This window comes from Polyodon spathula, chromosome 31, assembly GCF_017654505.1.
Source record: "Polyodon spathula isolate WHYD16114869_AA chromosome 31, ASM1765450v1, whole genome shotgun sequence".
In the NCBI taxonomy this organism is placed as follows: Eukaryota; Metazoa; Chordata; class Actinopteri; order Acipenseriformes; family Polyodontidae; genus Polyodon; species Polyodon spathula.
Window position 1 is genome coordinate 7,202,150 of NC_054564.1, and position 22,459 is coordinate 7,224,608.

A 22,459-nucleotide genomic window follows, 5' to 3' on the forward strand; every position below is an offset into this window, starting at 1 on the left:
CTGACAAGTCAGAAATACTGACAGGCAAACGGCCTGATATTAACAGACAGGATGAAAAACGAAATGTCAACGCGTGAATTGGAGTGGATAACACTGCATAATTATCCACCCCCTTCCACCAACCATTCCGCTGTTGAGCCAGTCACTCGCCATCAAATTACACCAGGGATTTGTGCCAAGAAGATGCCACACTGTTATTGGCCATGCAAAATATGAGCATTAGAAGACACCTTCAGACATAGCTGTGTTTTTCATTTTGAATTAGTTTCATGTAAGATGAATTTGCAAGCTCGAGCAACTCATTTCTATAAGAAATGAATAATAGTTTGAGTGCAAAGCTTAGCAAATGACAAATCTTAACTCTAATACATTTGCATAATACATACTGCATAGATATATTTTCATAGCTAACTTCCCAGATTTTTATTTATAATTTTTTGTTATGTGTTTTTCTGATTGGTTAATGACAGGAAAGAAGCCAAGTGCAAGACACTCTAAAAGCAGGGTTTGCAAACAGAGATGCCTTTAACCTGGGGTAGCTCCTGGAGTTATATTATGAATGGCATTCATAGTAGAGAAAAGGATCTGTTTTGATAGCTACAATTACTTTGAGAAGGAGACAGGGTTATGGGAATGAGATAACAATACAATCAAGGCATGTGATTTATCTAGCATTTGAACCCAGGCCGGTGGTAAATCACACAACAGCAGCATTTAAAAATAACAATTTCTAATGCTTGCGAGGGGAATGTAAACTTTCCCAGATTCTGCATGAAAAGGATTACACACCAAATGATATGTTAGCATCTGGAAAAACTGGAAACTCCTGCTGTACATTATAAATAAAACAGTACAGTTCATTTTCATTTAAGATTTTTATTGGAAAAAGGCCATATGAGCTATAATTAGCTCGTTTACAATGGTTTCAGCAGCAGATTACATTAAATAAAACAGACAGAATATACATTTAAAACTATAAACATCATATACCATATACACAGACTGGGCTTCTTCAGATAATGAAACAACACATTTTTAAACTGACGATGGGAAGTCTCTGATCCAAGTCCCATCGGCAATGCATTCCAATCTGAAACTGCAAAAGGTTTCCTTCCAGTAGCACTTTTTACCAGCGATATTTGAAAATATTTGGTTCCACAAACCTTTCGTGAGCTGTAATCAGAGGTAAACTCCTGGAATTGATTACTCAAATAAACAGGCAGTTTGTTGAGCGCCCCTTTAAAAAGAATCGGAATTTTATGGTGTACTAAATCAAAATCAAAGAAGACACCAGTTATTTTCTTCTGCTCTGCAGCCCAGGGTGAGTAATTTCAGCAATGCTGTCGCTGTCAAATGAGCGTTTCCAAAACCAGATTGATAATTAGTTAATAAATTATTTGCTGTTAAACAATCGGTCAGTTGAATTTGGTCAGTTCTTTGATAGATCTGGTAAGACAGGTACTGGTCTGTAATTGCCAAGGGACAGGAACATCCCTACTTTTTAAAATGGGAGATATTATAGCTTCTTCACCAAACATCAGGGACATATTCATTAACACAGCAAGTGGACTTTTCAGAGCATAAGCAGCAAACTTAAGAAGTTTTGGTTCTATCCCATCTGCATCTGCTTTGTTAGTAAGATCAATTTGAGTTAAATGATTATATATATATATATACAGTATTCAAATTTAAAACATAACTAATTGTCACGGTTAGTAGAAGTTACATCAGAAGTTTTTAATTTAAATGGTTGAAAGATTTTAATGTGACATCATTTCTATCTGATAGAAAGACATTCCTGATGGCTGTATCACATCAGTTTCTGGGTCAACCATATATTATATCTTTCTGTAAGCCCAGTAGTTCTGTTCCCACTACCGCGCAATCATTGTTTTCCCTCTGCATCTATTTTTGTCAAGATGAATCAGAGCCGAGCCCTAAGCTGAAATATGGAAAAGCGTTTGGCCTTACAGCTAATCACTCAAAATAAACAAAGCATGCTGACAAACTTGGTCACTGTACTGTCACTGCACAGACTGTAAAGCTGCACAGCTGACGCTGAGCTTAACAGAGCTTGGCATTTCTGCTGGGTTTTGAGCTTTGTTTAAGAAGTAGATTTTGTGCATAACATTTAATGCTCTCTCGTTATCTCATACTCTTTCACAAAACAAAGCCGCGAAAGCTAATCAACAACCCTTATACAGCAACCGGACACTGCAATACCATTGTTTCTGTAGAGGCCAGCTGTTCTGTTACTACTCAATGATGGAAGGGAAAATAAAGCTGAGAAGCTGACTCGACCCTCGTTCTAAAAGCACTGCTCACTGATGAACACAGGAACGCTCAGCTCATGTACAGTAGCTTATGGATTCAGGTCAAAGCACTTCAATCACAACACAACAACAAAAAAAGCACAGCTGAGAAAATGCAATACAGAAATGCAATCAGAACAATTGCAAACATCTTAAAAAGTTACAGGGGCTTCAACGGGACAACATAAAGCAAAGTTATTGTTGTACATTGGGTTGTTTGTTTGAAACAGCAAGACTGTGTTTGTTTTTTTTTTATTTTAAATGGCGGTCTAATTGTGTTGGTCACAGGCTCAAATACGAGGCATCCAAAATGCGAAATGTTGAAAAAGGACATTAGCTAGTAAGCCCGGTAAATAATGATCTGAGCAGAATTATACAAAGTACAAAAAGGAATCGAAGTACTCTGGATATATTGATGGTATTATACAATATACCTTTCATGTTTCCCATCCTTGAACTGTAGCTGAATTCAAGACTCTTTGAGCCTAAGTGCATGTGGCTTACCATTCTCCTCCCTCAGATTTACTATATACATGATGCTTAATACCTTATGTACTCAGGACAACAGCTACCTGTAATTACAATTATTATACAATTTACATTTTTAAATACTTTTATTGTATTGCCTCTAAACCCATGCTTTATCGTGCAATGGATCTCCTCCTAGCATCTGATGGGTTCATAATACTGACATCAGTATAATCTACAGTAAGTGGGGTCATATTTGAAAAGCATTCACTCCAGTCTTTAATTAACTCCTAGTTTCTGAAATAGGTCAAAACTAAAACTAAAAAAAAAAAAAAAAAAGTCCTTTTAAGCGCCCTCAATGTGTTTGGCATCTCAATTTGGATAACAAAACATTCAAGAACTCTTTGAAAATAAGGCTCCTGATTCCCTCTTGAGCAGAGGGCTTGCTCTGTAGTTGATCGGAAAGACGTTTGTCTCTGAACTTTGCCTCTCTGTTGAATTCTGCGGGCTGTGAGGCCAAGCTATTACAGCAGTAATAACTCTTTCAAAACTGCAGACCCACACAGAGGCCACAGAAAGAAATCGTCACTCAAAACAGCAGACCGGGAACTGAATCATGTCTATACCAATTCAAACGCAATTGAAAAAAAATGACCTTATTAATTACTTTGGTAATTATTACCTGGTCAATAATAATATGCAGCATTATCAATCTTAATCATAGCACATTAGAAACAGGATTTGGCAAATATAATCTGTAAACGACTGCGAATTGTAGCGTACACTTTTGGGGATGGCCCTTCACATACTGTATCTAAGGAATTTGTTATGCCTTATGAAACATCTGTAGCACAGAAAAGCTGCATCTCCTTTTTGCAAGTCGGTTTCAGACATAAGTTGTGACAGACACAGAGGGCTGACAGCAGGTGCTCACTTGGCAGGTGCTTCCCAAATTCTCTGTCCAAGTGAATTAAATTAAATTTTATCTGTGATAAAATCTGTCTCCTGAATGCTCAAGGATCTTTCCGGAACAATTTAAGCACCTGTACACCTGTATACCTGTATACCTGTATACAGAACAGTTCAGCACTGTGTGCTCTATGCTTACACAGATACAGGGTCTTCTTATGTTTCCTGATTGTCATTATGATTCCTGATAAATCATTTCACAGCTGTAATTCACTTAGAGATAATTGAGTATCTGAAAAAAAACCCATGGTCCTTAAAGTTTCCCAAAAAGGTTTTTGCTGGGTTTTGCTGATGGTTGGAGTGGAATGGATCTCAGGGGGGCGGGCAGAGTTCCGGAACGTTGCCTTGCCCCCCGCTCTTGGCTCTATACTGGCATGTCGTGTTTTTTCAAGCGTAAAAAGGAAACCGTGCCTCCTGTTAATGACACACGTGAAGGAGTCTCCTTTTTCTGAGCACAGAGAAGCCGGATGGCTTTCTTTCACATTTGCCCTGGGTATCTTACGCTGATGAGATTTCTTACCCGTAGGTGAACATCAAATCAACTGTCTGACATGACCATTAATCTGATAAATCACACTGTAGAAGAATCTTATGAAAACACAATTGCTCGTCTCCTAATAGAATAGTGCAATATGTTACAGTGTAGCTGCAGGTACTGGTTTAAAGCTGTAGTTTTCGGCTCAGTTTCACTCTCCCCAGTTTGAAATGCCCTGCTCCCCAATAGCGATCAGGAGGACAGAAGATCATCAGACCACCCCTACCCCCACTGTCTAGCCCATATGGGAGATACTGACCAGTAGGGGCCACTGATGAACCCTAAATTCAATCACCAACCGAAATCCACATTTTGTCCATTCCGGGCTGAAGTTTCTCTGTTTGTTCCGTTTGATTTCCCAGTCAGAACTATTCCCAGAAAACTTCTTTGCAATAAAATTTTAAAAAATCTAATGAATACAACCCTCTCAAAAAATGACAGGGTGGCCAGGATGTTCCCCCAACTCTCGATTTAAAGTCGTCAAACTTTCAACGCCTCGTGCACCCCGACCGCCGACAGTCTGCGGTTGATGTTTCGATAGCGGCAAAGCAGGAGGTCCTTGTAGGTGGATCTCAAGCCCCGGTTGAAGAAGGCGTAGATAAAAGGGTTCATCAAAGAGTTGGTATAACCAAACCACAGCAGCATGCGTTCCAGCCAGATCGGGACACAGCTGCACAGCACCCCGCAGATGAAAGGCCTAGCGGTGGTGAGGATGAAAAAGGGCAGCCAACAGATTGAGAAGATCCCAACTATGACCCCCAGGGTGGTGGCTGCCTTCTGCTCCCTCTTGAAGATGGAGATGTTCTTCCGTTCGCGGCCCAGGAAGCGGGCCAGGACGCCGCACTCCTCGCCCCCCCCTGGGGGTTTCAACCCTTGCATCTTGAGACCCTCTTGGGTCACCGTCTCCAGGTCGTTCCTTCGAGGGAAGCCGGCGAAGCGGTGCTTGGCAGCGCTCTTGCGGGCCGCGCGAAAGATCTTGTAGTACATGATGAGCATGACGGCCATGGGGATGTAGAAAGCCACGGCCGTGGAGTAGATGGTGTAGCTGAAGTCCTGGCTGATCAGGCACACCCCGCCTTTGTTGATGTTTTCAGCCCAGCCGCAGAACGGAGGGAAGGAGATGGAAGCCGACACCAGCCACACCCCCGCGATCATCTTCGCCATCAGTTGCCCGTTCTGCCTGGCCGGATAGGTGAGGGGTCGGGTGATGCCCAGGTACCTAGGAGAGACAAACGCAGATTTGTGAACGGAAGGGAAATTAGGCTCACCAGTTAATGTGACGGAAATGTGAAACCCTTCAACATGCATAAGGACTCGGGATGAAAACAAGATTAAATATTAAGGTGATGAAGAGCTGCCCATCTTTTGCAATACGAACACAGCAAGTTTACACAGCTGCATTAAACTCCATATTGCATGGGAACCAAATGAATCAGCTAAATAAACATTTGCTAAGGGGAAAGAAAACACAGGGAACTCCAATAGGTGCGGACTAACATGGAATAGAAGGCTGCTCTATATTATTGTCCCATGAAATACTGTACTACTATATAACTGTTATGCAAAACTTTTGGCCATACCTATAAATAATACAAATTCAGAAAGTTTCCTGTTTCTGTGTAAATAGGCTGCCTCTGATTGAACAATCAAACCGAATCTGTGACGTGTAATATATAAAAAGGGGTGTCTCCCTCATAACCTAATAGGACATTTTGGAGTAATGACTTTCACCCAAATTAAAGGAACGTTACCATCTGCCAACTTCAAAGCAGCTTGAAATCAGACTGGTTCGTTTCCATCAGCAGCAGATGTGAAATCAAACTCACTTCAATGGGGACTCTGTCTATCTGTTTGTCTGTCTGTCTGTCTGTCAGCCCCAGTTAGCATTGCAGGCTGGCAGAACTGGATGATGGGAGCTACCTAATGAGCGTCCACTGAGAAGGATGCATGAGGCAGGTTTTCAAAATCAAACCGAGGGCTGTCAATATATTACAACATCAGGGAAATATTGGCGCTTGATGAATTAGTTTAATAGTTGCAATTATGCACACAATGCCGCGCAGACAGGTGATCACGGACTTCTGTGTAATGCCCGCTTGCAGATTTGTAAAGATGTAATGAAAAGATTATAAGTACAAAGCTATGATTGAGGGTGCAGCTGTATGTGGGCAGCGTTTGCTGCTAGAATGCTTTATTGCCTGAGACAGAGGCAATAAAATGAGCAGAACTGACCTCGCCTGACCTGGTGCAAGTAACAGTTGATTGGTCAAGGCATCACTGACACACAGAGAGAAGCCAGCAACTAAGCTTTGCACACAAGAGTGGGTAAAAACTGTATAAAACAGCAGCGCTCTGCAGAGCATTGGAGAAGCATCAAGATCCTCCATGAGCACACCCCAGCAGCGTGTCCGATGAGTCTTCCACCAGCTACTAACGGATATCACTGTTTCCTTCCTGTTAATAACTGGCGGCCTCGTTATCTAATGAATAATGGTTAAGCTGTAAAAGTGTGACTTTTTGATTATTGCAATCAATAAAGGAAACTTGTTCAATTCGGCTTAAACCCTTGTGGTGTGCACTCCTTCCCACACAGAAATACATCCATAATTTAGCTTCCTTACAGATTGTAGAAGGCAGCTATGGGACCCTAGCTTGATATTGGATTAGATTAGGTCAGGTTTTACGGTCTGGTTTCATGCTACTGATGGAAAGGTGTCTTTAGAGAAGGACGGGTATCCCTCCAGAATCATAGTGAAACCTTGTCGGTGCCCGCTCCCTATTGACGCTGCTATGGCAGGTCTTTTAATGTGTACCGTCATCACAGTATCGGCACATTGTTTATAGTCACCTGGCTATGAATGTGTATTGAAATACAGGTCAGTGTATTTATGGAAACGACAGTTAGGCCAGACCTGTTTAAACATGCTTTCCCTGATAGTGTGACTCCAGAATCTTTTATACAGTCAGTCGCACAGCAGACTCTGTAAAGAAACCCAAGGTCTCATGCAAAGGGACTGGGATGATGGTATGTATTCTGTACACACCTGGCACAAGCGTATGACTCAAGCAGCTCTTATCTTTGTATTGCTCTGACTGTGCGATACTGGCCACAGGTGTTGCAACAGAATTTGTTTTGTAGTATTTCCTTCCAAAAGGATTCAACAGCCAAGGTTACATAGATATAACAGCTCTGATCATGCTAGAGGGTTGGGTACCTATTCCAGTTATATCCATTCACACTTTGGGTTTGTTTTAAGGCATGTCTTGTTACTGTTTTTTTTTTTTTCTTAAAGCTTACTAGTTTGCCGTTCATGAAAACTTTTTTTAGAGAGGGTTTTTAGTGAGGGTTTATTAGTGTAGTCTCCTTTTTGAAAGGACTGTTTAACTTTTGAAAAAACAGTCCTTAGAAACATTCCTTAAAATAGTCCTTAACATTTTGTCAACAGGGCTCTATAGCAAAAGACTTTGCCTGGTCTAATCCACACAGTACGATGGTGTTTTCTCTGTGCTTATGCTTTTAATACACTTGGCTATTTTGTATAAGCTTATTACTTGGAGAGAGCAAGATAAAATACCTTGGGGAATAAAATGCTTCACCTGGAAGCACTGATCGGATTTCAGAAGTTCTTTTCTTGTCTTATTTATTTGAGTTTTTGCTATCTCATGATAACAGTTAAAGTCCTGCACAAGCTGTACGCTGTCTGGAGGTCGTTTTCATTGCGCTGACTCTCAGGCTGGAGGGCAATTAAACAACAGATCCCTAGTAAAAGCAACGGAGGCGTGATTACCGTAAATCAATTCTGTGAAGCGTGACGTCCAGTATAATGATTGGTCCTTGCAAATGTCATTCAAACTTTTATACAGGCCACTTATTTACTTTAGGAACTGTTAGCAATGCACTTACTGTAACACATGTTGTTCATTCTGTGTGGATTGTTCATATATTACAGTGATAAAAAATATACACAACAGTCATACAAACCCTGATCCCATTGGTCACGCAGCAATAGTTCAACCATGCATGTTATTAATAATGATGAAACCTGGTTTGGCTCTATTGAGAGTAGCAGAATCAAAGAGTATATGATTTCTTTGCAGTTTTGCAATGGTTACCATAGCCATGTTCATTGGTATGTTTTGGCATGCCTTGTTATTCTTTACAATGCTTGCCTATGCTTCCGCTATGCTTCATCACCATTCTGCTGTGCCTTTACTGTGGGAAACTTTTATATTTGTGTTTTGTGTGATTATTATTATTATTAAGCTTTAAAAGAAATATAACAGTTGCTACTTGTGCTGGCTTTACACCAGCATGATACTTGGTTTATTTAGGGTTTGTTTTTGTCTGTTTTGGCCACGGTGCCGTTTACTTTGGAAAAAGTGTTTTGTTTTGTTTAAATAATGTTTTTGTTTAATGAATGCGCGCACTTGCGCTTCACTCACAGTACTGTGTCTGTATTTCCTGTGTCAAGCCATCCGGGAGACAGAGTGTTATAAACTGCAACCATAACACCCAAGTGAGCGCTAACATGTTTTGACATTTGAGGCCAAAGCTTCCTCCACTGTAATTCATTTTTAAATATGTGAGGTTCTTAAAGTGCTGACAGGACTCCAAAATCCCATTTCAAAACATCTATTTAAAATATATGTTTTAGTCCTGTTTTCGTGTATAAAGGAGTTCCTTTTTGAATGATATAACTTCCTTTTTGAATTACATAACTTAATTTCGCATTTTTCTCTCCATGTAAGGGTCGTGATGTTCCTTGTTCAACGCCCCTGACTGGAGGTTCGCCGCACACAGCACGACACTTCTTATTTGTGTTCAAGGCAAGGCAGACAGCAGTCCTTTTTCCTGATCAGTTTCAGATCTAACTACAGTAGAGGCTTCTTAGCCTTTTAAAAGAGCAGACAGCCAATCCCAGTCCGGAGGGGGCGGGCTATTCCACTCCAGGTTTAACAGGTAAAATGAGAGAATGAACTACTTCAGGGTCTGGATGCAGGTTTAATGAATTCAATTATAACAGGGTTTGGAACAAATACCAGGAGTCGAATGGGTCGTCGTTGTCCACCACTGCCTTACTCTTTTATGATGATCAGCACAATGGCTTTTTTATAATTACAATTACTCAGGTCCTGTGTATTTTATTTTTCCTTTTAGAATTCTGTGTTTAGTTTCTTTGACTATGAGTTCAGGAGCTGCTCTTTGGTTTTAATCTCCTGCCATAGACACAGTGTACGCCAGTGCCCTTATATCAGTAAATAGCAGCACCATCTAGTGCACAGCAGAACTTGATCCAAGGTGGCAGGTCACTAGATGGCGCTGGTTCTTATTTTTATAAAGACACTTTGGCTAATCTAGCCTGTGTTACATATGTCTGTGGAAGGCAGCTAGAGGTGAGGAGCTGACGCTGGGTCTAATTTCATTATCTAAACCTCGGCAGATCTTCAGTTGATTTATCTTTTAGAAAAGCAAAAAGGAATGTGTTTATAACAGCTCCCAGTGATCACAATGATATTTAATACAGTACATTTAACATGTGTTTCCAAGTTAAAAAAAAAAAAGAAGAAAGAAACGATGAACAACAGCCCAGACTGTACAAGTTACAAAATAAACAATTTGCGAAGTGGTCCCAAACACTGTGCCAGCTTTGAGTTAACAGCCTGGTTACTGAGAGGCAGACCTTAATCGATCACGTAAAACTATTCCAAATGACACTTACTTTAAAGGTCATTCCCATCTAGGGAAAGCTAACGGCTTGCCGATCCACGGACTGCAGCTTCCTTAAAGAAATACTGACCTGCATTTCCAGAGGATTTCCTAACTAGTGAAAGCATAGGGAAGTGAAGTAAATCATTCTAAAATCGTGGGAAAGTGCACACTTACAGAAAAAGGTGTTTAAAAACAAAATCTCATTATAATCGCAATACAGTCCCAGTGGTATGACCGTGAAGAAACCCTATCTAGCAGAACCATTAGCAGAGCACAGCATTGCCAGCAATGGCACACAGTGGTACTGGAACACCGTAGCGCACAGTGAAGTGGTTAGGTGCTGGCACTGCAGTGGATTACTGGCAATGTGTATTGTGTGTTCAGACCATTGTGACACCACTGGTTGATTGATTGACCATTGCATTGGCTGGGAATACCAGTTGGCAAGAGCTGCTGTCACTCAATTCTTTATAATGACAATGGTCAGTTATCTCATGATATGGTGCTGGTCTTACTCTTATAGTGCTGCTAACTACATTCCTACCTTTACCAATAAGCAATGCAATGGGAGAAACTATTCTAGATGCCGAGTGTGGTATTCTGCAATGTGCACGCTCTCTGAGCCTGGTACTGTAATTCATTTCTGTTATCTCAGACATCCTGTCACATGCATCCCTTATATTACATTGCTCTGTTCTTGCAGTTGCATGGTAATGCTGTTCGTTATATGGAATTTTCAGAGCCTGTTATCAGGTTGTGAGATCATTGACTGTTAAACATAAGCTTGGTAATGATCACAGGCTCTTAGGTCACGTATTTGTTGAATTAGACAATATTTTTGAGGTACTTTAACTGCTGGCAATTACCAATGTTAACAAAACCTGCTTATTTTATGATAAAGGTGAGCTAATGTACAACTACAGAGACTATTAAAACAAAACTGTTCTGCCAACATCAGACCCCAATCATATCACTGAAATGAAATGTTTTGAGAAACAGCTGTCATTGACATACATTGAAGACACTGAGAAAGACTGTGTCATTGAATTTATTGCATTTCTTGAAGTATTTCTATTGAAATGGTTGTCGTTCGGTATTTCTAAAGGTAAACGAGAATGCGTTTCGTCTTTCAGCTTTCTTATTTTATATTTAAAAAGTAAAATGAACATGTGTTATTAGAGAGGATGTTAAATAGTGAAAAATAAATAAATGTGTGAAAAAAAAAACCCAAACAAAAATCCTATTAAAAAAAAAAAAATACACTAAAATAAAAGCATGTGTCATGTGTTAAAGCACAGAAAGTATTTAAAAACTAACTAAATAAAAAAAGATAAGCAATCGCGATGTGCCACAAACACACAAGAGCATGGAAAGCAAGCAGCATTCACTCTGTGCACTTTGCTAAACGACAGGCACTCCCTAACGAACACCTTCCCCTTCCTGCGGCAAAGGTTGCTGGAGACAATGCCTTTCAGCTGTACAGAAAAATTGCCACTGTGGCATCCAGCTGCAAACTCTGTGAGAGTCCGGGAAGGGTTGGTGAGTGTGTGTGTAATGTGTACATCCTACAGTACAGTCTAGAAACCTCGAAGGGTGAGTTTTATCAGAAACGTTTAAGGAAACTGTGTCAGTTTTAGCTCCTCCTGCAACTGGGTTTTTTCCTGTGTCAGTTTTAGATACAGCTCTGTATTTGTCTGTCTTTACATTGTTTGGCCTTATAAGCCAGCTGCGAAGCTACACTGTGCCCCAACTCTTCATGTCACAAGCAGACACTAGACTTGATTCTCAGGCAGACAGATTATTTAGACATATACCTTCAGCCTTTTGATAAAACAGCAAGCACAGAATTGTGCGCTACAGAATGCAATACTATAGGAGAGCCAGGAGGTTCCAGGTGCAGTCCCAGCTCTGCCACTGTGTGTGAGACCCTGAGCAAGTCATTTAACATCCCTGCGCCCGTCCTTCATATGAGACGTAAAACAAACGCGGTCCTATTGGAAGTGACTCGGCAGCAGCACCCCAAGCCTCTGTAAGTCACTTTGGATAAAAATGTCTCCTAAATGACTTCATAATAATTACAATGCTAGAATGCGCAACTACAGTACATACTAGATTGTGCATATAACACTGACCAATAAAGAATGCTGCAGAGTATACCTGGTGTAAATTAGGAGGTTAGGCGTGATTCTGAGAGCTCTATTGCTTTATAAAGTCACCAGGAATTGATGACAAAAGTGAAATGATACAGCGTGGTCAACCAGGAGAATACGTTAGCAAAGATAACTGTGATGTTTCATGCCGGGTTTTGCGCTTTTAAAGTTTAAGAGCTAACTGTAATGCAGGCGCACATCGCAAGCTGTTCGGTGATTGTTTTGTTTTTTCCCAACATTTGTTGTTATTTTTCTTATTTGTCATATCGCCGATGACCAGTCTCTCCATCTGACACACACATGACGTGTTATGGGATGCCACCTGCCTGCATGACAGTAGTAAATATATATAAAAGCACAGGCGCGATGGTGTACAGGCGAGTCATGCAGTGCTGGTTCGCGGAAGTAATCTATTTTAACCAGTACAGTTAAGCAATGAAAAAATAACTCATTGAGGTGTACCTGTGTGGTGGAGTCCTTGAGTGGATGGGTTAGCTTTTTCCTGTGCGTTTGAGATCGTTTAATCTTGAACACGCAGCACTGTGCAAAATGTGACTCATATTTCACATACAGTTGTAATGCTGTCAGTATTGTTTATCAGCCTATTTGCTCTGAGATCAGGTGCTGTTTGCATGTTGTAACATGCCTGGACAATCCCAGCTTTTGATATTGCTGTGTTTACGGCTTGTAAAAAAAAAAAAAAAAAAAAAAAACAGTTATCGCTACAACAGATATAAAAAGAGATTGTTTGAGTTCAAAGAAGAAAGGATCTATCATCTACTTATCAAAGACAAGATCTGACGCTCAGCTTTCAACGAGAAGGCCATTCGACTTCTCTACTCAAAGTTTTTTTTTTTTTTTTTTTTTTTGGGAAACACACTTTTGAGAGTAAAGTGAAGAACAAATATCTTGTGAGTCCCATAGAGAACGAAAGCCCTCTAGTGACTGTCACTTTATTGGGCACCTAATGTTGGGTTGGGTCACTGTTTTCCCTGATCACAGCCTTGACAAGAAAAGTTAATCTATAATCAGGTTCATCCCAAATATGCTCAATTGCATTGAGATCCAGGACTGTGGTGGCCGTTCCTACCCAATTCTGGCACTGTTGCCTTCACAGTAGCCACCTTGGTACAAGCGTAGCAATGCTCACTCAACCTATTGATTCCGTTTGGAACTCCCAGACTAGTCAAGGGACCCTGGGTACACCAGGAGAACATGCCCCACACCAGGATATGCCAAATGCAACAGGGTAGATAGGTTCTAATAAGGAGGCCAGGTTGCTCCTTCACTGGGATGAAAATCTATTTCTGCAGTCTCTTACAATGGCCGATATTAAAAATACATAATTAAATCATTGTAATGAAACAGCACAGCTGCTATCCCTGATAGAAAGTGATTTTAGACAGATGCACAATATATATATATAGGGGAGCTGCATGTCACAGCGCGTATACATGGAGTGATTGGATTCAGCTCCGGAGGATGTCCGGTAATTGCAGCCTGCTTTCAGCTTGCTACACACCACATCACTGCCTGGCTGCTCTAACGTGATAGAACTCCACCCAAAGACCTTGTGCAGCATCTTTCATTTGCTAAGCTTTAAAACCACAGGGCTTTACAGGTCTGTGAGTTTCCCTGAAGGCAATATGGGATGACTGAGCATTCAAATGAACAAGCACGTCATTCCCAGGTAGCTAGAGTTGATTCTTTTCTCTTGCCACTTCTATTTTCTCAGTTATATTGCAGACCCGTCACTGAATGCATCATCGATAATGATCTAATCGCTCCTTTAACAGGATTTTAAAAAGCCGCTGGCGTTTTCCCTTAGGTGTGATTTATCAGCCTCCTTCTCCTAACCCTGCATTTTATTTTTAAGGGAAGCGCTGATAAAGCCTGACAACAGAAGACATGTTCCCTGTAACCAACAGTGCCACCATGAAAAGGCTCAGAAATGCTTTGCAGCTTTATTTTAATTTACTGAAGCTCGTTTTAATAATCAACAGATTAAAAAATACAATCAAGCACAAGTTGATGTGGAGCTTTACGATGGACAATACAATCAACAACAGATCCCATGTGGGCTGTACGATATTAAAAAGGCAGATTTCCCGGCAGAGTCTGTCGAATAGTGTACATGGACTATTAATATAGTGCAGGACCACATTTCAGCTGTGTTTTAGGAGACAAGGGCAATGAGACGCATGAATGAGTTGGAAGGTCATGCTTTCAAGAGATTTGAATGAAGCGAGGAAGGTTTGTTTAGTCCTGGCATTTCGGATTCTCCAGACAGGTTGAAAGCCAGGTCAAGGCTGATATTACTCTCAGTATTGCAGCAGCACAGTCCTGGACCGCTCGGAAGGGTTGCGAATGCCACAAGAAATGTGAAGAAGTAATTACAACAACACCAGACGCCACTTGCTCTTGACCCTTTCTTCATGTTCGTAAAGCTAACATTAGGAAATTAAATTCCGCTGTACTAAAACAGCCCCCTCCACTTAGCTAGCGACACAGAACACACTCAGACAGAATGTTGCAGTAACAGCTAAGCACAGCAATGGCATACAGATTTACATGTTCTGTTTTAAATGTTTTAACCAGCGGCTATGCTTATTATCATTGTCAGTTTAACTGAAGAACAGGTTTGGTTAAACCTGATCCCTCGATATAGCCAGACATTTATATAGTACACAGTAGAATCCAGTCGGTAACACTTTACATTAAGTGTCTCTAACTAGTGCTATTATGTGTAGTTACAATGTACTACTTCTCATGATTTATGTAAGTACATAATTGTATCAGAAAAGGGTTAAGTTTATATCGTACAAAAAGATTTACACATTAAGTACATTGTAATTCTGCCTAATAGCATCGTCCTTATGTGTAAGTGCACATGGATTTACTAAGTGCAGTGCAAATACACAGTAATTAGAGTCACTGTCAAGTGTTACCACCCAGGTTGTTATTGTAATAATGTTTTACAGGACTGGCGTTAGGTTCTGCAACAGTACTGTGAACCCAAGCAGTTTATAAATACAATATTACATCAAGCAACTGAACTACAGGGAGTGTAAGCTGCCTGCTTCACTGGTTTCAGGAATACTGGCTCACGCTCTGAACGGGCACAATGTAAACTCTCCCATCGTGAGACTTTGCAGGCTAATCAATGGATAACACACGATATAAAGAAATTAAAACAGCAGCAGACATGCTGGGCTGGGGACAGGTCGCGGGAAATCTGGATAACAGACTCCACGCTGAAGATGGGACTGTTCTGTCTCCTTTTTTTCTGTTTATTTTGATTGAGAGAAACCGGCGAGGAATGGATAACAGCAAATCTCAACTACTGCAAGAGAACAGCGACTCAGAGCCTCAGTCAGTCCTTCAGTCAGGAAATTGCTGCTAAACCGTTGAGCGAGGAGCTGTCATTAATTCCAGCACAACACGGCACCTGTGATGATTGCATTGCCTCTCCAGCCCCACGTAGAGTATAAAGATCAGTGGAGTGCACTTAACAGCCCTGATAAAAAGCTATCAGAGAAACACAGGGGGCTGCAATATAATTCTAATCCTACCCTTACCCCTAACCCTAACCCTACCCCCCTACAGTAAACCCAATGCGAAACCTAACCCTCTCCCTCCCCCTAACCCTAACCCTAACCATAACCCTAACTCTAACCCTAACCCTTCCCCTAACCCTAATGCTAACCCTAACCCTAACCCTAACTCTAACTAACCCTTAACCTACCCCTAACTTTAACTCTAACCCTAACTCATAGTATATCTATGTGCAAGTACACATGCATTTACTAAGCAACTACTATGTAAATGCACAATCATTAGAGACACTTAGTGTAAAGTGTCGCCTTTGTTTGTAGGGCTCTGTAGTATGAGGACCCCCTGGCAATCTGTAATGGTCGCTTAGCCAAGAAATCAGACACCTCTGTGGTAATCTACTGGAAGCCAATATCTCTGATTTATCAATACTTCTCAAACAAGCCTGTCAGTGACATTCAACCTGCACCACAGCTGAACATTCAAATTCAAAGACAACCTGTAACATCAAAAGAGTAGATCGACATGAACGGTCTGCACATGAAACTATAACCAGATCCTCTCGATAGCTGGTGCTGAAGGATATCTTTTTTCTTCTGGGATCGGGAAGCAGAGCCACTGGCCAAGCAACAAGAATTCTCCAAGCCAGGCACAAAGGGTGAGTTTTATATTTAATGCGCTTATATGACTCACTGTGCTTGCATTCTAATTGGTTGCTGCTATGCTGAGTGGCTGGCTATTGCATTCCAGTGTGGGCAGGTGTTCATTTGGCTTGCCTGTGGCTCTGCTCGTGTAACACCCCTTAAACGCAATTAGAATACCATGGAAACAGGTGGAGGCTGGGGAGGAGAAGAAGGTGACCTCTGATGCATAGGAGGGATGAGGTGGATTGAGGTTGAATACAAATCCTTTCCTTGACGATCATCGGACATATCATTTACCGAAGGACGAATAAGATCCTAGCTATTGGGTTGATTTGATCTGGCATTGGAAGCACCTGAAATAGGCTTGATGTAATTTGACGTTAAAAAGAGTTCCTAGCCAGAACCACTGCTTTGCTTAATGGAGTATTCATTTCTCTCCATTGTTCTCAATGCAAAGTAACACAGTGCCAAGTTCAGCTCCAGGTTAAATTTGTGATCCCTACATACATAATATAAACCAAATCTACACCACACAACAGGTGGCTTTATTACCCTGAATTCCTAATTATTCACACCAGCTATTAATACCGTCTTTAAAGTCAAAGCACAACATTTCTGCATCAGCTGCTAAATGTGGCTTTGTGTCATGCTTTGTATACTTGTATGCAAGTAATGGACACCAGGATTATTTTTCCAATTGCATATTATAACACCCCATTTCACACATTTTGAAATGCCTGATCCACCCAAACTGTATGAGGTCACAACACCATAAAGACACCCACGTACTCAATTACAACAAAGCAAAAACTAAAACGCATAACTTCTCCAGAAATGCTATTAAAAGAGCTGAAATTGGAGCAAATTTGGTTTGCAACAAATATTATTATGAATGCTTTTTTTTAGGTTGATTATGAAGGATCGTGCACATAGTTACACTGTATTAAGAAGGCATGGTGAATATGTCATGAATGCTACATATCCTTATAAAATTCTACCATAGGAAGCCCAGCAAAGTGTAAGAAAGCACAGTGAAAGAATGGTAAAGCGTGCATTGTAAAGACTAGCAAGGTATGGTAAAGCATAAAGCACAGTGTAAACTATGGTAAATGCATAGTATAACCAAAGCTAGGTAAAACTGCAAAAACGGTGTGCCAAAACACCAGGGGGAAACTTTTACAAGGGTCGTCGCCAATTCTGGTTCTTCAATATACCCCTGTCACAATGCCTCCCTCAAAACCAGCATGTATTTCCAAGTACCGTATCAAGGGCACTGGAACTAGGGGTGCTGGGGGGGTGCCCCCTGGTTTTGCATGGCTTCCATCATATACAGGGGTTACAGTTTTGTTCAATGGCTTTCAGCACCCCCACTTTAAAAATTGTTCCAGTGCCACTGTACTGTATATGGTATTAGCTACCAGTTCAGCTTTCGTTAAAGAAGCACGGGTTTGCTGTCTTAAGACTCTGCTGCTCGGAAACTGGTCTCTTGCTTGTTGCTTTGAAACAAAAGGAAAGGGACAAGGTGCCCGCACACGTGTCATTGATTTCGAGACCGTTTGCAGTTTGTTTATCACCACACATTGGGATCAATAGAATGGGTAAAAACTGCTTCAGAATAAGCCTGTATTGGACTACAGCGAGAGCCAGAGCATTTCAACACTGCGCTTAGGTGGTAAAATGTTTTCCCAGTTGGAGAATGAATTTGGGGAATGTAAACAAAAGGGACTGTCTGTCATTTCCTGCTGGTAGTCATAAGGAAGTCTGACATCATGCAGGGTTTCCCCCTTAATGCTTCCCACTTCCTTTACAACAGAAACAGGCCTGCTGTTATATGGTTATTGCTCTAAACTGTAAAATAATTAATTCACACAAAGAACATTCTGCACCTAAAAATAAGCTCCAGACAGAGAATTTTTATGACATCTAAAATTAGAAGGGAAGGTTTTCTTTTTGGTATGAAATGGGTCTTAATGGATTTCCTTGTCATTTAATAATAGTGTTTCTAATAAATGAGTTTCTGTGTTTGTTTGTTTTTTATCTAACCCAGTGAAACCCATGAAAACCGGTTCCTGCTTTGCTGTGGTAATCTGGCATGTACTAAGTAGCTACTATGTAAATACACAGTAATGACAGGCACTTCATGGAAAGTGTTATGCAAACTTTTTAGCTGAAAGAGCCAAACCTATTGTGCAAACTTCTTATAGAGCCGAACTTCGCTTAATTAAGCTGACGGGTCGGAATTAGACTCTTGCTGCATAGCAGTTTCCACTGTAAGACTTTTGAAACTCTTGCTTATGTATTGGACCACCCTGAAGTGAATGAACTATCCTTAAAAGTGCTGAACATATAAACCGTGTCCACAGCGCTGCATTGGGGCAAAGCCGTGGAACTGAACAAGCACCGGTGACCGGAGACACGTTGATGACGTTTCGCAGATTTTTATTTGGCACAAATGCAATTCCACAATGGGGAGAATATATATTCCCTCCAGAATGAATTATAAAGTGCGACACAAATCACATTGAATGCAAAAGTTTTTTTTTTTTTTTTTTTTTTTTATTCAATTCTGTAGTCTATAAAAGTGCGAAATTTTGGTTTGAAACTGGAAAATGAATGGTTACCATGCACAGGCATGGTGGAAAATACCGTACAGAGGCTGCATCTGTATTTGTCCCCTTGTTTTTTTTTTTTTTTTGTTATGTGTGCAAACTCCATGGCTAAACATGTATTCAGAAAAATAAAGCCGTGCTCAGTTCTTCTCAGTGCTGCATAAGCCAGCACACGTTTGTGTTTATTTTGGTTGTAGAATAGCGACGATTGTGATGTTCTTTTAAGCTGTGTGAAAAGACATGCGATGTTAATAATAATGCATTATTATTATTATTATTATTATTATTATTATTATTATTATTATTATTATTAAGCGCAAAAAATATAAAATCTGATATTTTAAAAGGCACCACCCCTCCAGATGTGAATGGCACGAAGAAGTATTTATCTGAAATCAATTGCCAATTGATTGAAATCCAGTTCCACAGTCAAATTATCAATATGCCTCCCCATCATAATTTGTTACCGGTAGCAAAATTTGGCAGCTATATATGTCACAATTTGCCTCCCCATCAGAAATTGCTACCCCTGTTTTTTGGGGGGTTTTTGCAGTGGGGGAAAAAGATGTTATTCATTTTTAAGGCTACTGTGGTGTCAGAAACCGCTGGTAACCGCGTTTATACAATGAAAAAAATATCATTCATACTACATATGTTCAATGAAGTTAAATACTATTAGTAAGGTAGCGTTACCCATGTTGGAAAAACAGCCAACAGTAATACTTGTATCAATTTATACTTAACGATTTTAGGGAGCGTTTTCAAATTTGTTGAGACTTACATTGGGAGGCTGTGTGATCCAGCGTTTAAAGAAACGGGCTTGTAACCAGGAGGTCCCCGGTTCAAATCCCACTGGCTGACTCATTGTGTAACCTCCTTGTGCTCCGTTTTTCTGGTGAGACGTTGTTGTAAGTGACTCTGCATCTGATGCATAGCTCACACACCCAAGTCTCGTATCTTGTAAAGCGTTTGGTGATGGTGGTCCACTATGAAAGGGTTAGGGTTAGGTCCACTATGAAAGGCGCTATATTATTAAAACCATTAAGACAGCCGTGTAAAAGATTGGGAACGATATTGTGATATATTGTCCTTTTTATGTGGTAATATTTCCCTTAAATGCACGTATTTACACAGTCGAACTTCAATCAATGATTAAATGCTTATAGATCATATGCCGTGTAAAATAACGTAGAGCTAACCCATTGCACCTTACCTGTCCACGCTTATGACACACAGGGTCATGATCGAAGCAGTGCAACACATTACATCCATGGCGATGAAGATGTTACAGAAAACCTCCCCGAAGAGCCAGTGTCCTCCTGTGAGATCGGTAACTATCATAAAGGGCATGACGGCGACGGCCACCGACAGATCCGCCACGGCTAGGGACACGAGCAGGTAGTTGGACGGCTGCCTGAGCTTCTTCACCACGCAGATTGCTATCACAACCAGAGTGTTCCCCATTACCGTCACCACTGTGATAACCGTCAGCAGCACCCCGATAATCACCTTCTCCGCCGTGCCAAATTCCAGGGGCTCCTCCCCGCACGTTCTGGCGGTACCGTTGAGGAGCCGGGCCGGTGTCGGACTGGTGCTATTTCTCGAGAAATAGTACGACGCCTCAGTCGTGGAGCTGGTGGCAGGTGGCGAGCCATCGTCTAGGTATCCCAAAGCGAACTCCCCGCCAGAGCTGGCAAACATCACGGACTCAGGCTGGAGAGAGCTCTCCAAAAATGCGCTCTTGGAACAAACGCGAACATGCCGGTGCTATGATTATCCTTTCGGGTTACAGTCTGAATCTGGCCGCCGTTTGTTTCACCATCCAAAGATAGTACGGTAAAACACACACACAATACGCAGGTGGACTGTATCAGTTATTTACTCAGTATTATTTGTATCAAGACGTGTTGCTATATAGAACACACTGCAATTCATTCAACTGATTTGGAGTCTCCTCGAGGCGAAATTCAATACTTCCAGTGGACTCCAGCAAGGCAATTTATTCCTTCACAGCTCCAAGAAACGCATCTAAAACCAAAACGATGCATTGTATACTGTTAGCGTCCTTTCGATAAGCAGCGTGTGCTGTGTATATTTTACATAACTGTAGAGCAGACCGCGCTTCCCTCAGCCCGACTCCTTTAACAAGCTGTTTTGCGTAATCATACCTGTAACGCGTCTCCAGATGTCACTCCCCTTTGAGCAATATAGTGCTGTAAAGCACAGACTGAGTGTTTATAATAAAGACCTCGTATAAACCCAGCGCAGACAAAGAACTTGCATTCGTATTCTAATGCTTCATCTTACAATTTGACTGTCTTTTCTGGCGAGTAGAAGGAATATGCATTTAAAATACTATGCAGAGAGTAGACTGTACATTTAATAGAGTATCGTTTTAGTCACTTTTAAAGGCGCACAACAACAAAAAAAATAAAAAAAATAATGCCTTTTTATACTTATTAAAAACGGTTTGGGTCATGGCTCCTTCATATTCTAACATACAGCAGGTCCTGCTAGCGATGTCACACAGCTATACAGCTAACTGAGATGCCTTTATCTCAGATGGAAACCAGTTATAATGTTTGATAATTGTTTTTTGACTACATGTATTTAAAACAATTATATTGTATAAATGCTGTAAAATAGAATATGATTGCCAGCATTCTAATCTCTTGCGGACTGGATATCAGCCTGGACCTGGACACATATCCTTTTTTTTCGTAACAGCTGCCCATTTTCTATGCGCAAAAAAACCATCCAGGATGGGCGGTATTGGGATATATATATATATATATATATATATATATATATATATATATATATATATATATATATATATATATAGTATTTGTTAGATGAGAGAGAGAGAGAGAGAGAGAGAGAGAGAGAGAGAGAGAGAGAGAGAGAGAGAGACCTCACCTCTCTCAAGCAACTGAAATCAGTAAAAGCCACACTGCCTTGGTTATTTCGAGTTTCTGAACCTCCTGTTTTATTAATGAAAGGTTTAGTGCCGCTGAGATGGATGCTTGGTACACACAAATGTGTATGCATGTATGCATGTGTGCTTCCTTTTCTTGAGCTCTACCAGAGCTTGAACATGTCTTGTTTTGTTTTGTTTTCTCAGCTGCCCCAACTAGTTCTGGGTAACAGAAGCTAACAAACTGCACACACACTCATAAACACGGTCTCTTACAGAAGGTTGGGCTGTGTGGCGGAAGAAAGCAGTAAATAAACAACCGCTCCCTTCTGCTTTAGGATCTAAATGAACACGCTTGGGAGAAAACGAAACTTGATCTAAGCGTTTACTGGCTAGGTGCCAAAACAGATTTAGCATCAGTCGAGGTATTGCATGTAATTCGATTTTATGTAATAAACACTTGCAGAAATATTTAAGAAAAAAAACACACAAAACTGCTAATTATAATTACCAACCGCAGCCACGTGTTTGAATACATCTCTACACTTACCCTTCGTGAATGAACAGAGCACAGGCATGCTAATTACAGCTAC

General features: G+C 40.8%; 1 protein-coding gene across 1 annotated transcript; it reads right to left on the reverse strand.

Moving 5' to 3' along the window:
• Window positions 1-915: 915 nt before the first annotated feature.
• LOC121303052 (5-hydroxytryptamine receptor 7-like) lies at window positions 916-21,106 on the reverse strand. The gene is made up of 2 exons (XM_041233449.1): window positions 20,163-21,106; window positions 916-5,503 (listed from the first exon to the last, which is right to left on the reverse strand). Exons 1-2 carry the CDS (start codon window positions 20,648-20,650, stop codon window positions 4,765-4,767), a joined length of 1,227 nt encoding a protein of 408 aa, XP_041089383.1. The 5' UTR covers window positions 20,651-21,106; the 3' UTR covers window positions 916-4,764.
• Between the last annotated feature and the right edge of the window lie 1,353 nt (window positions 21,107-22,459).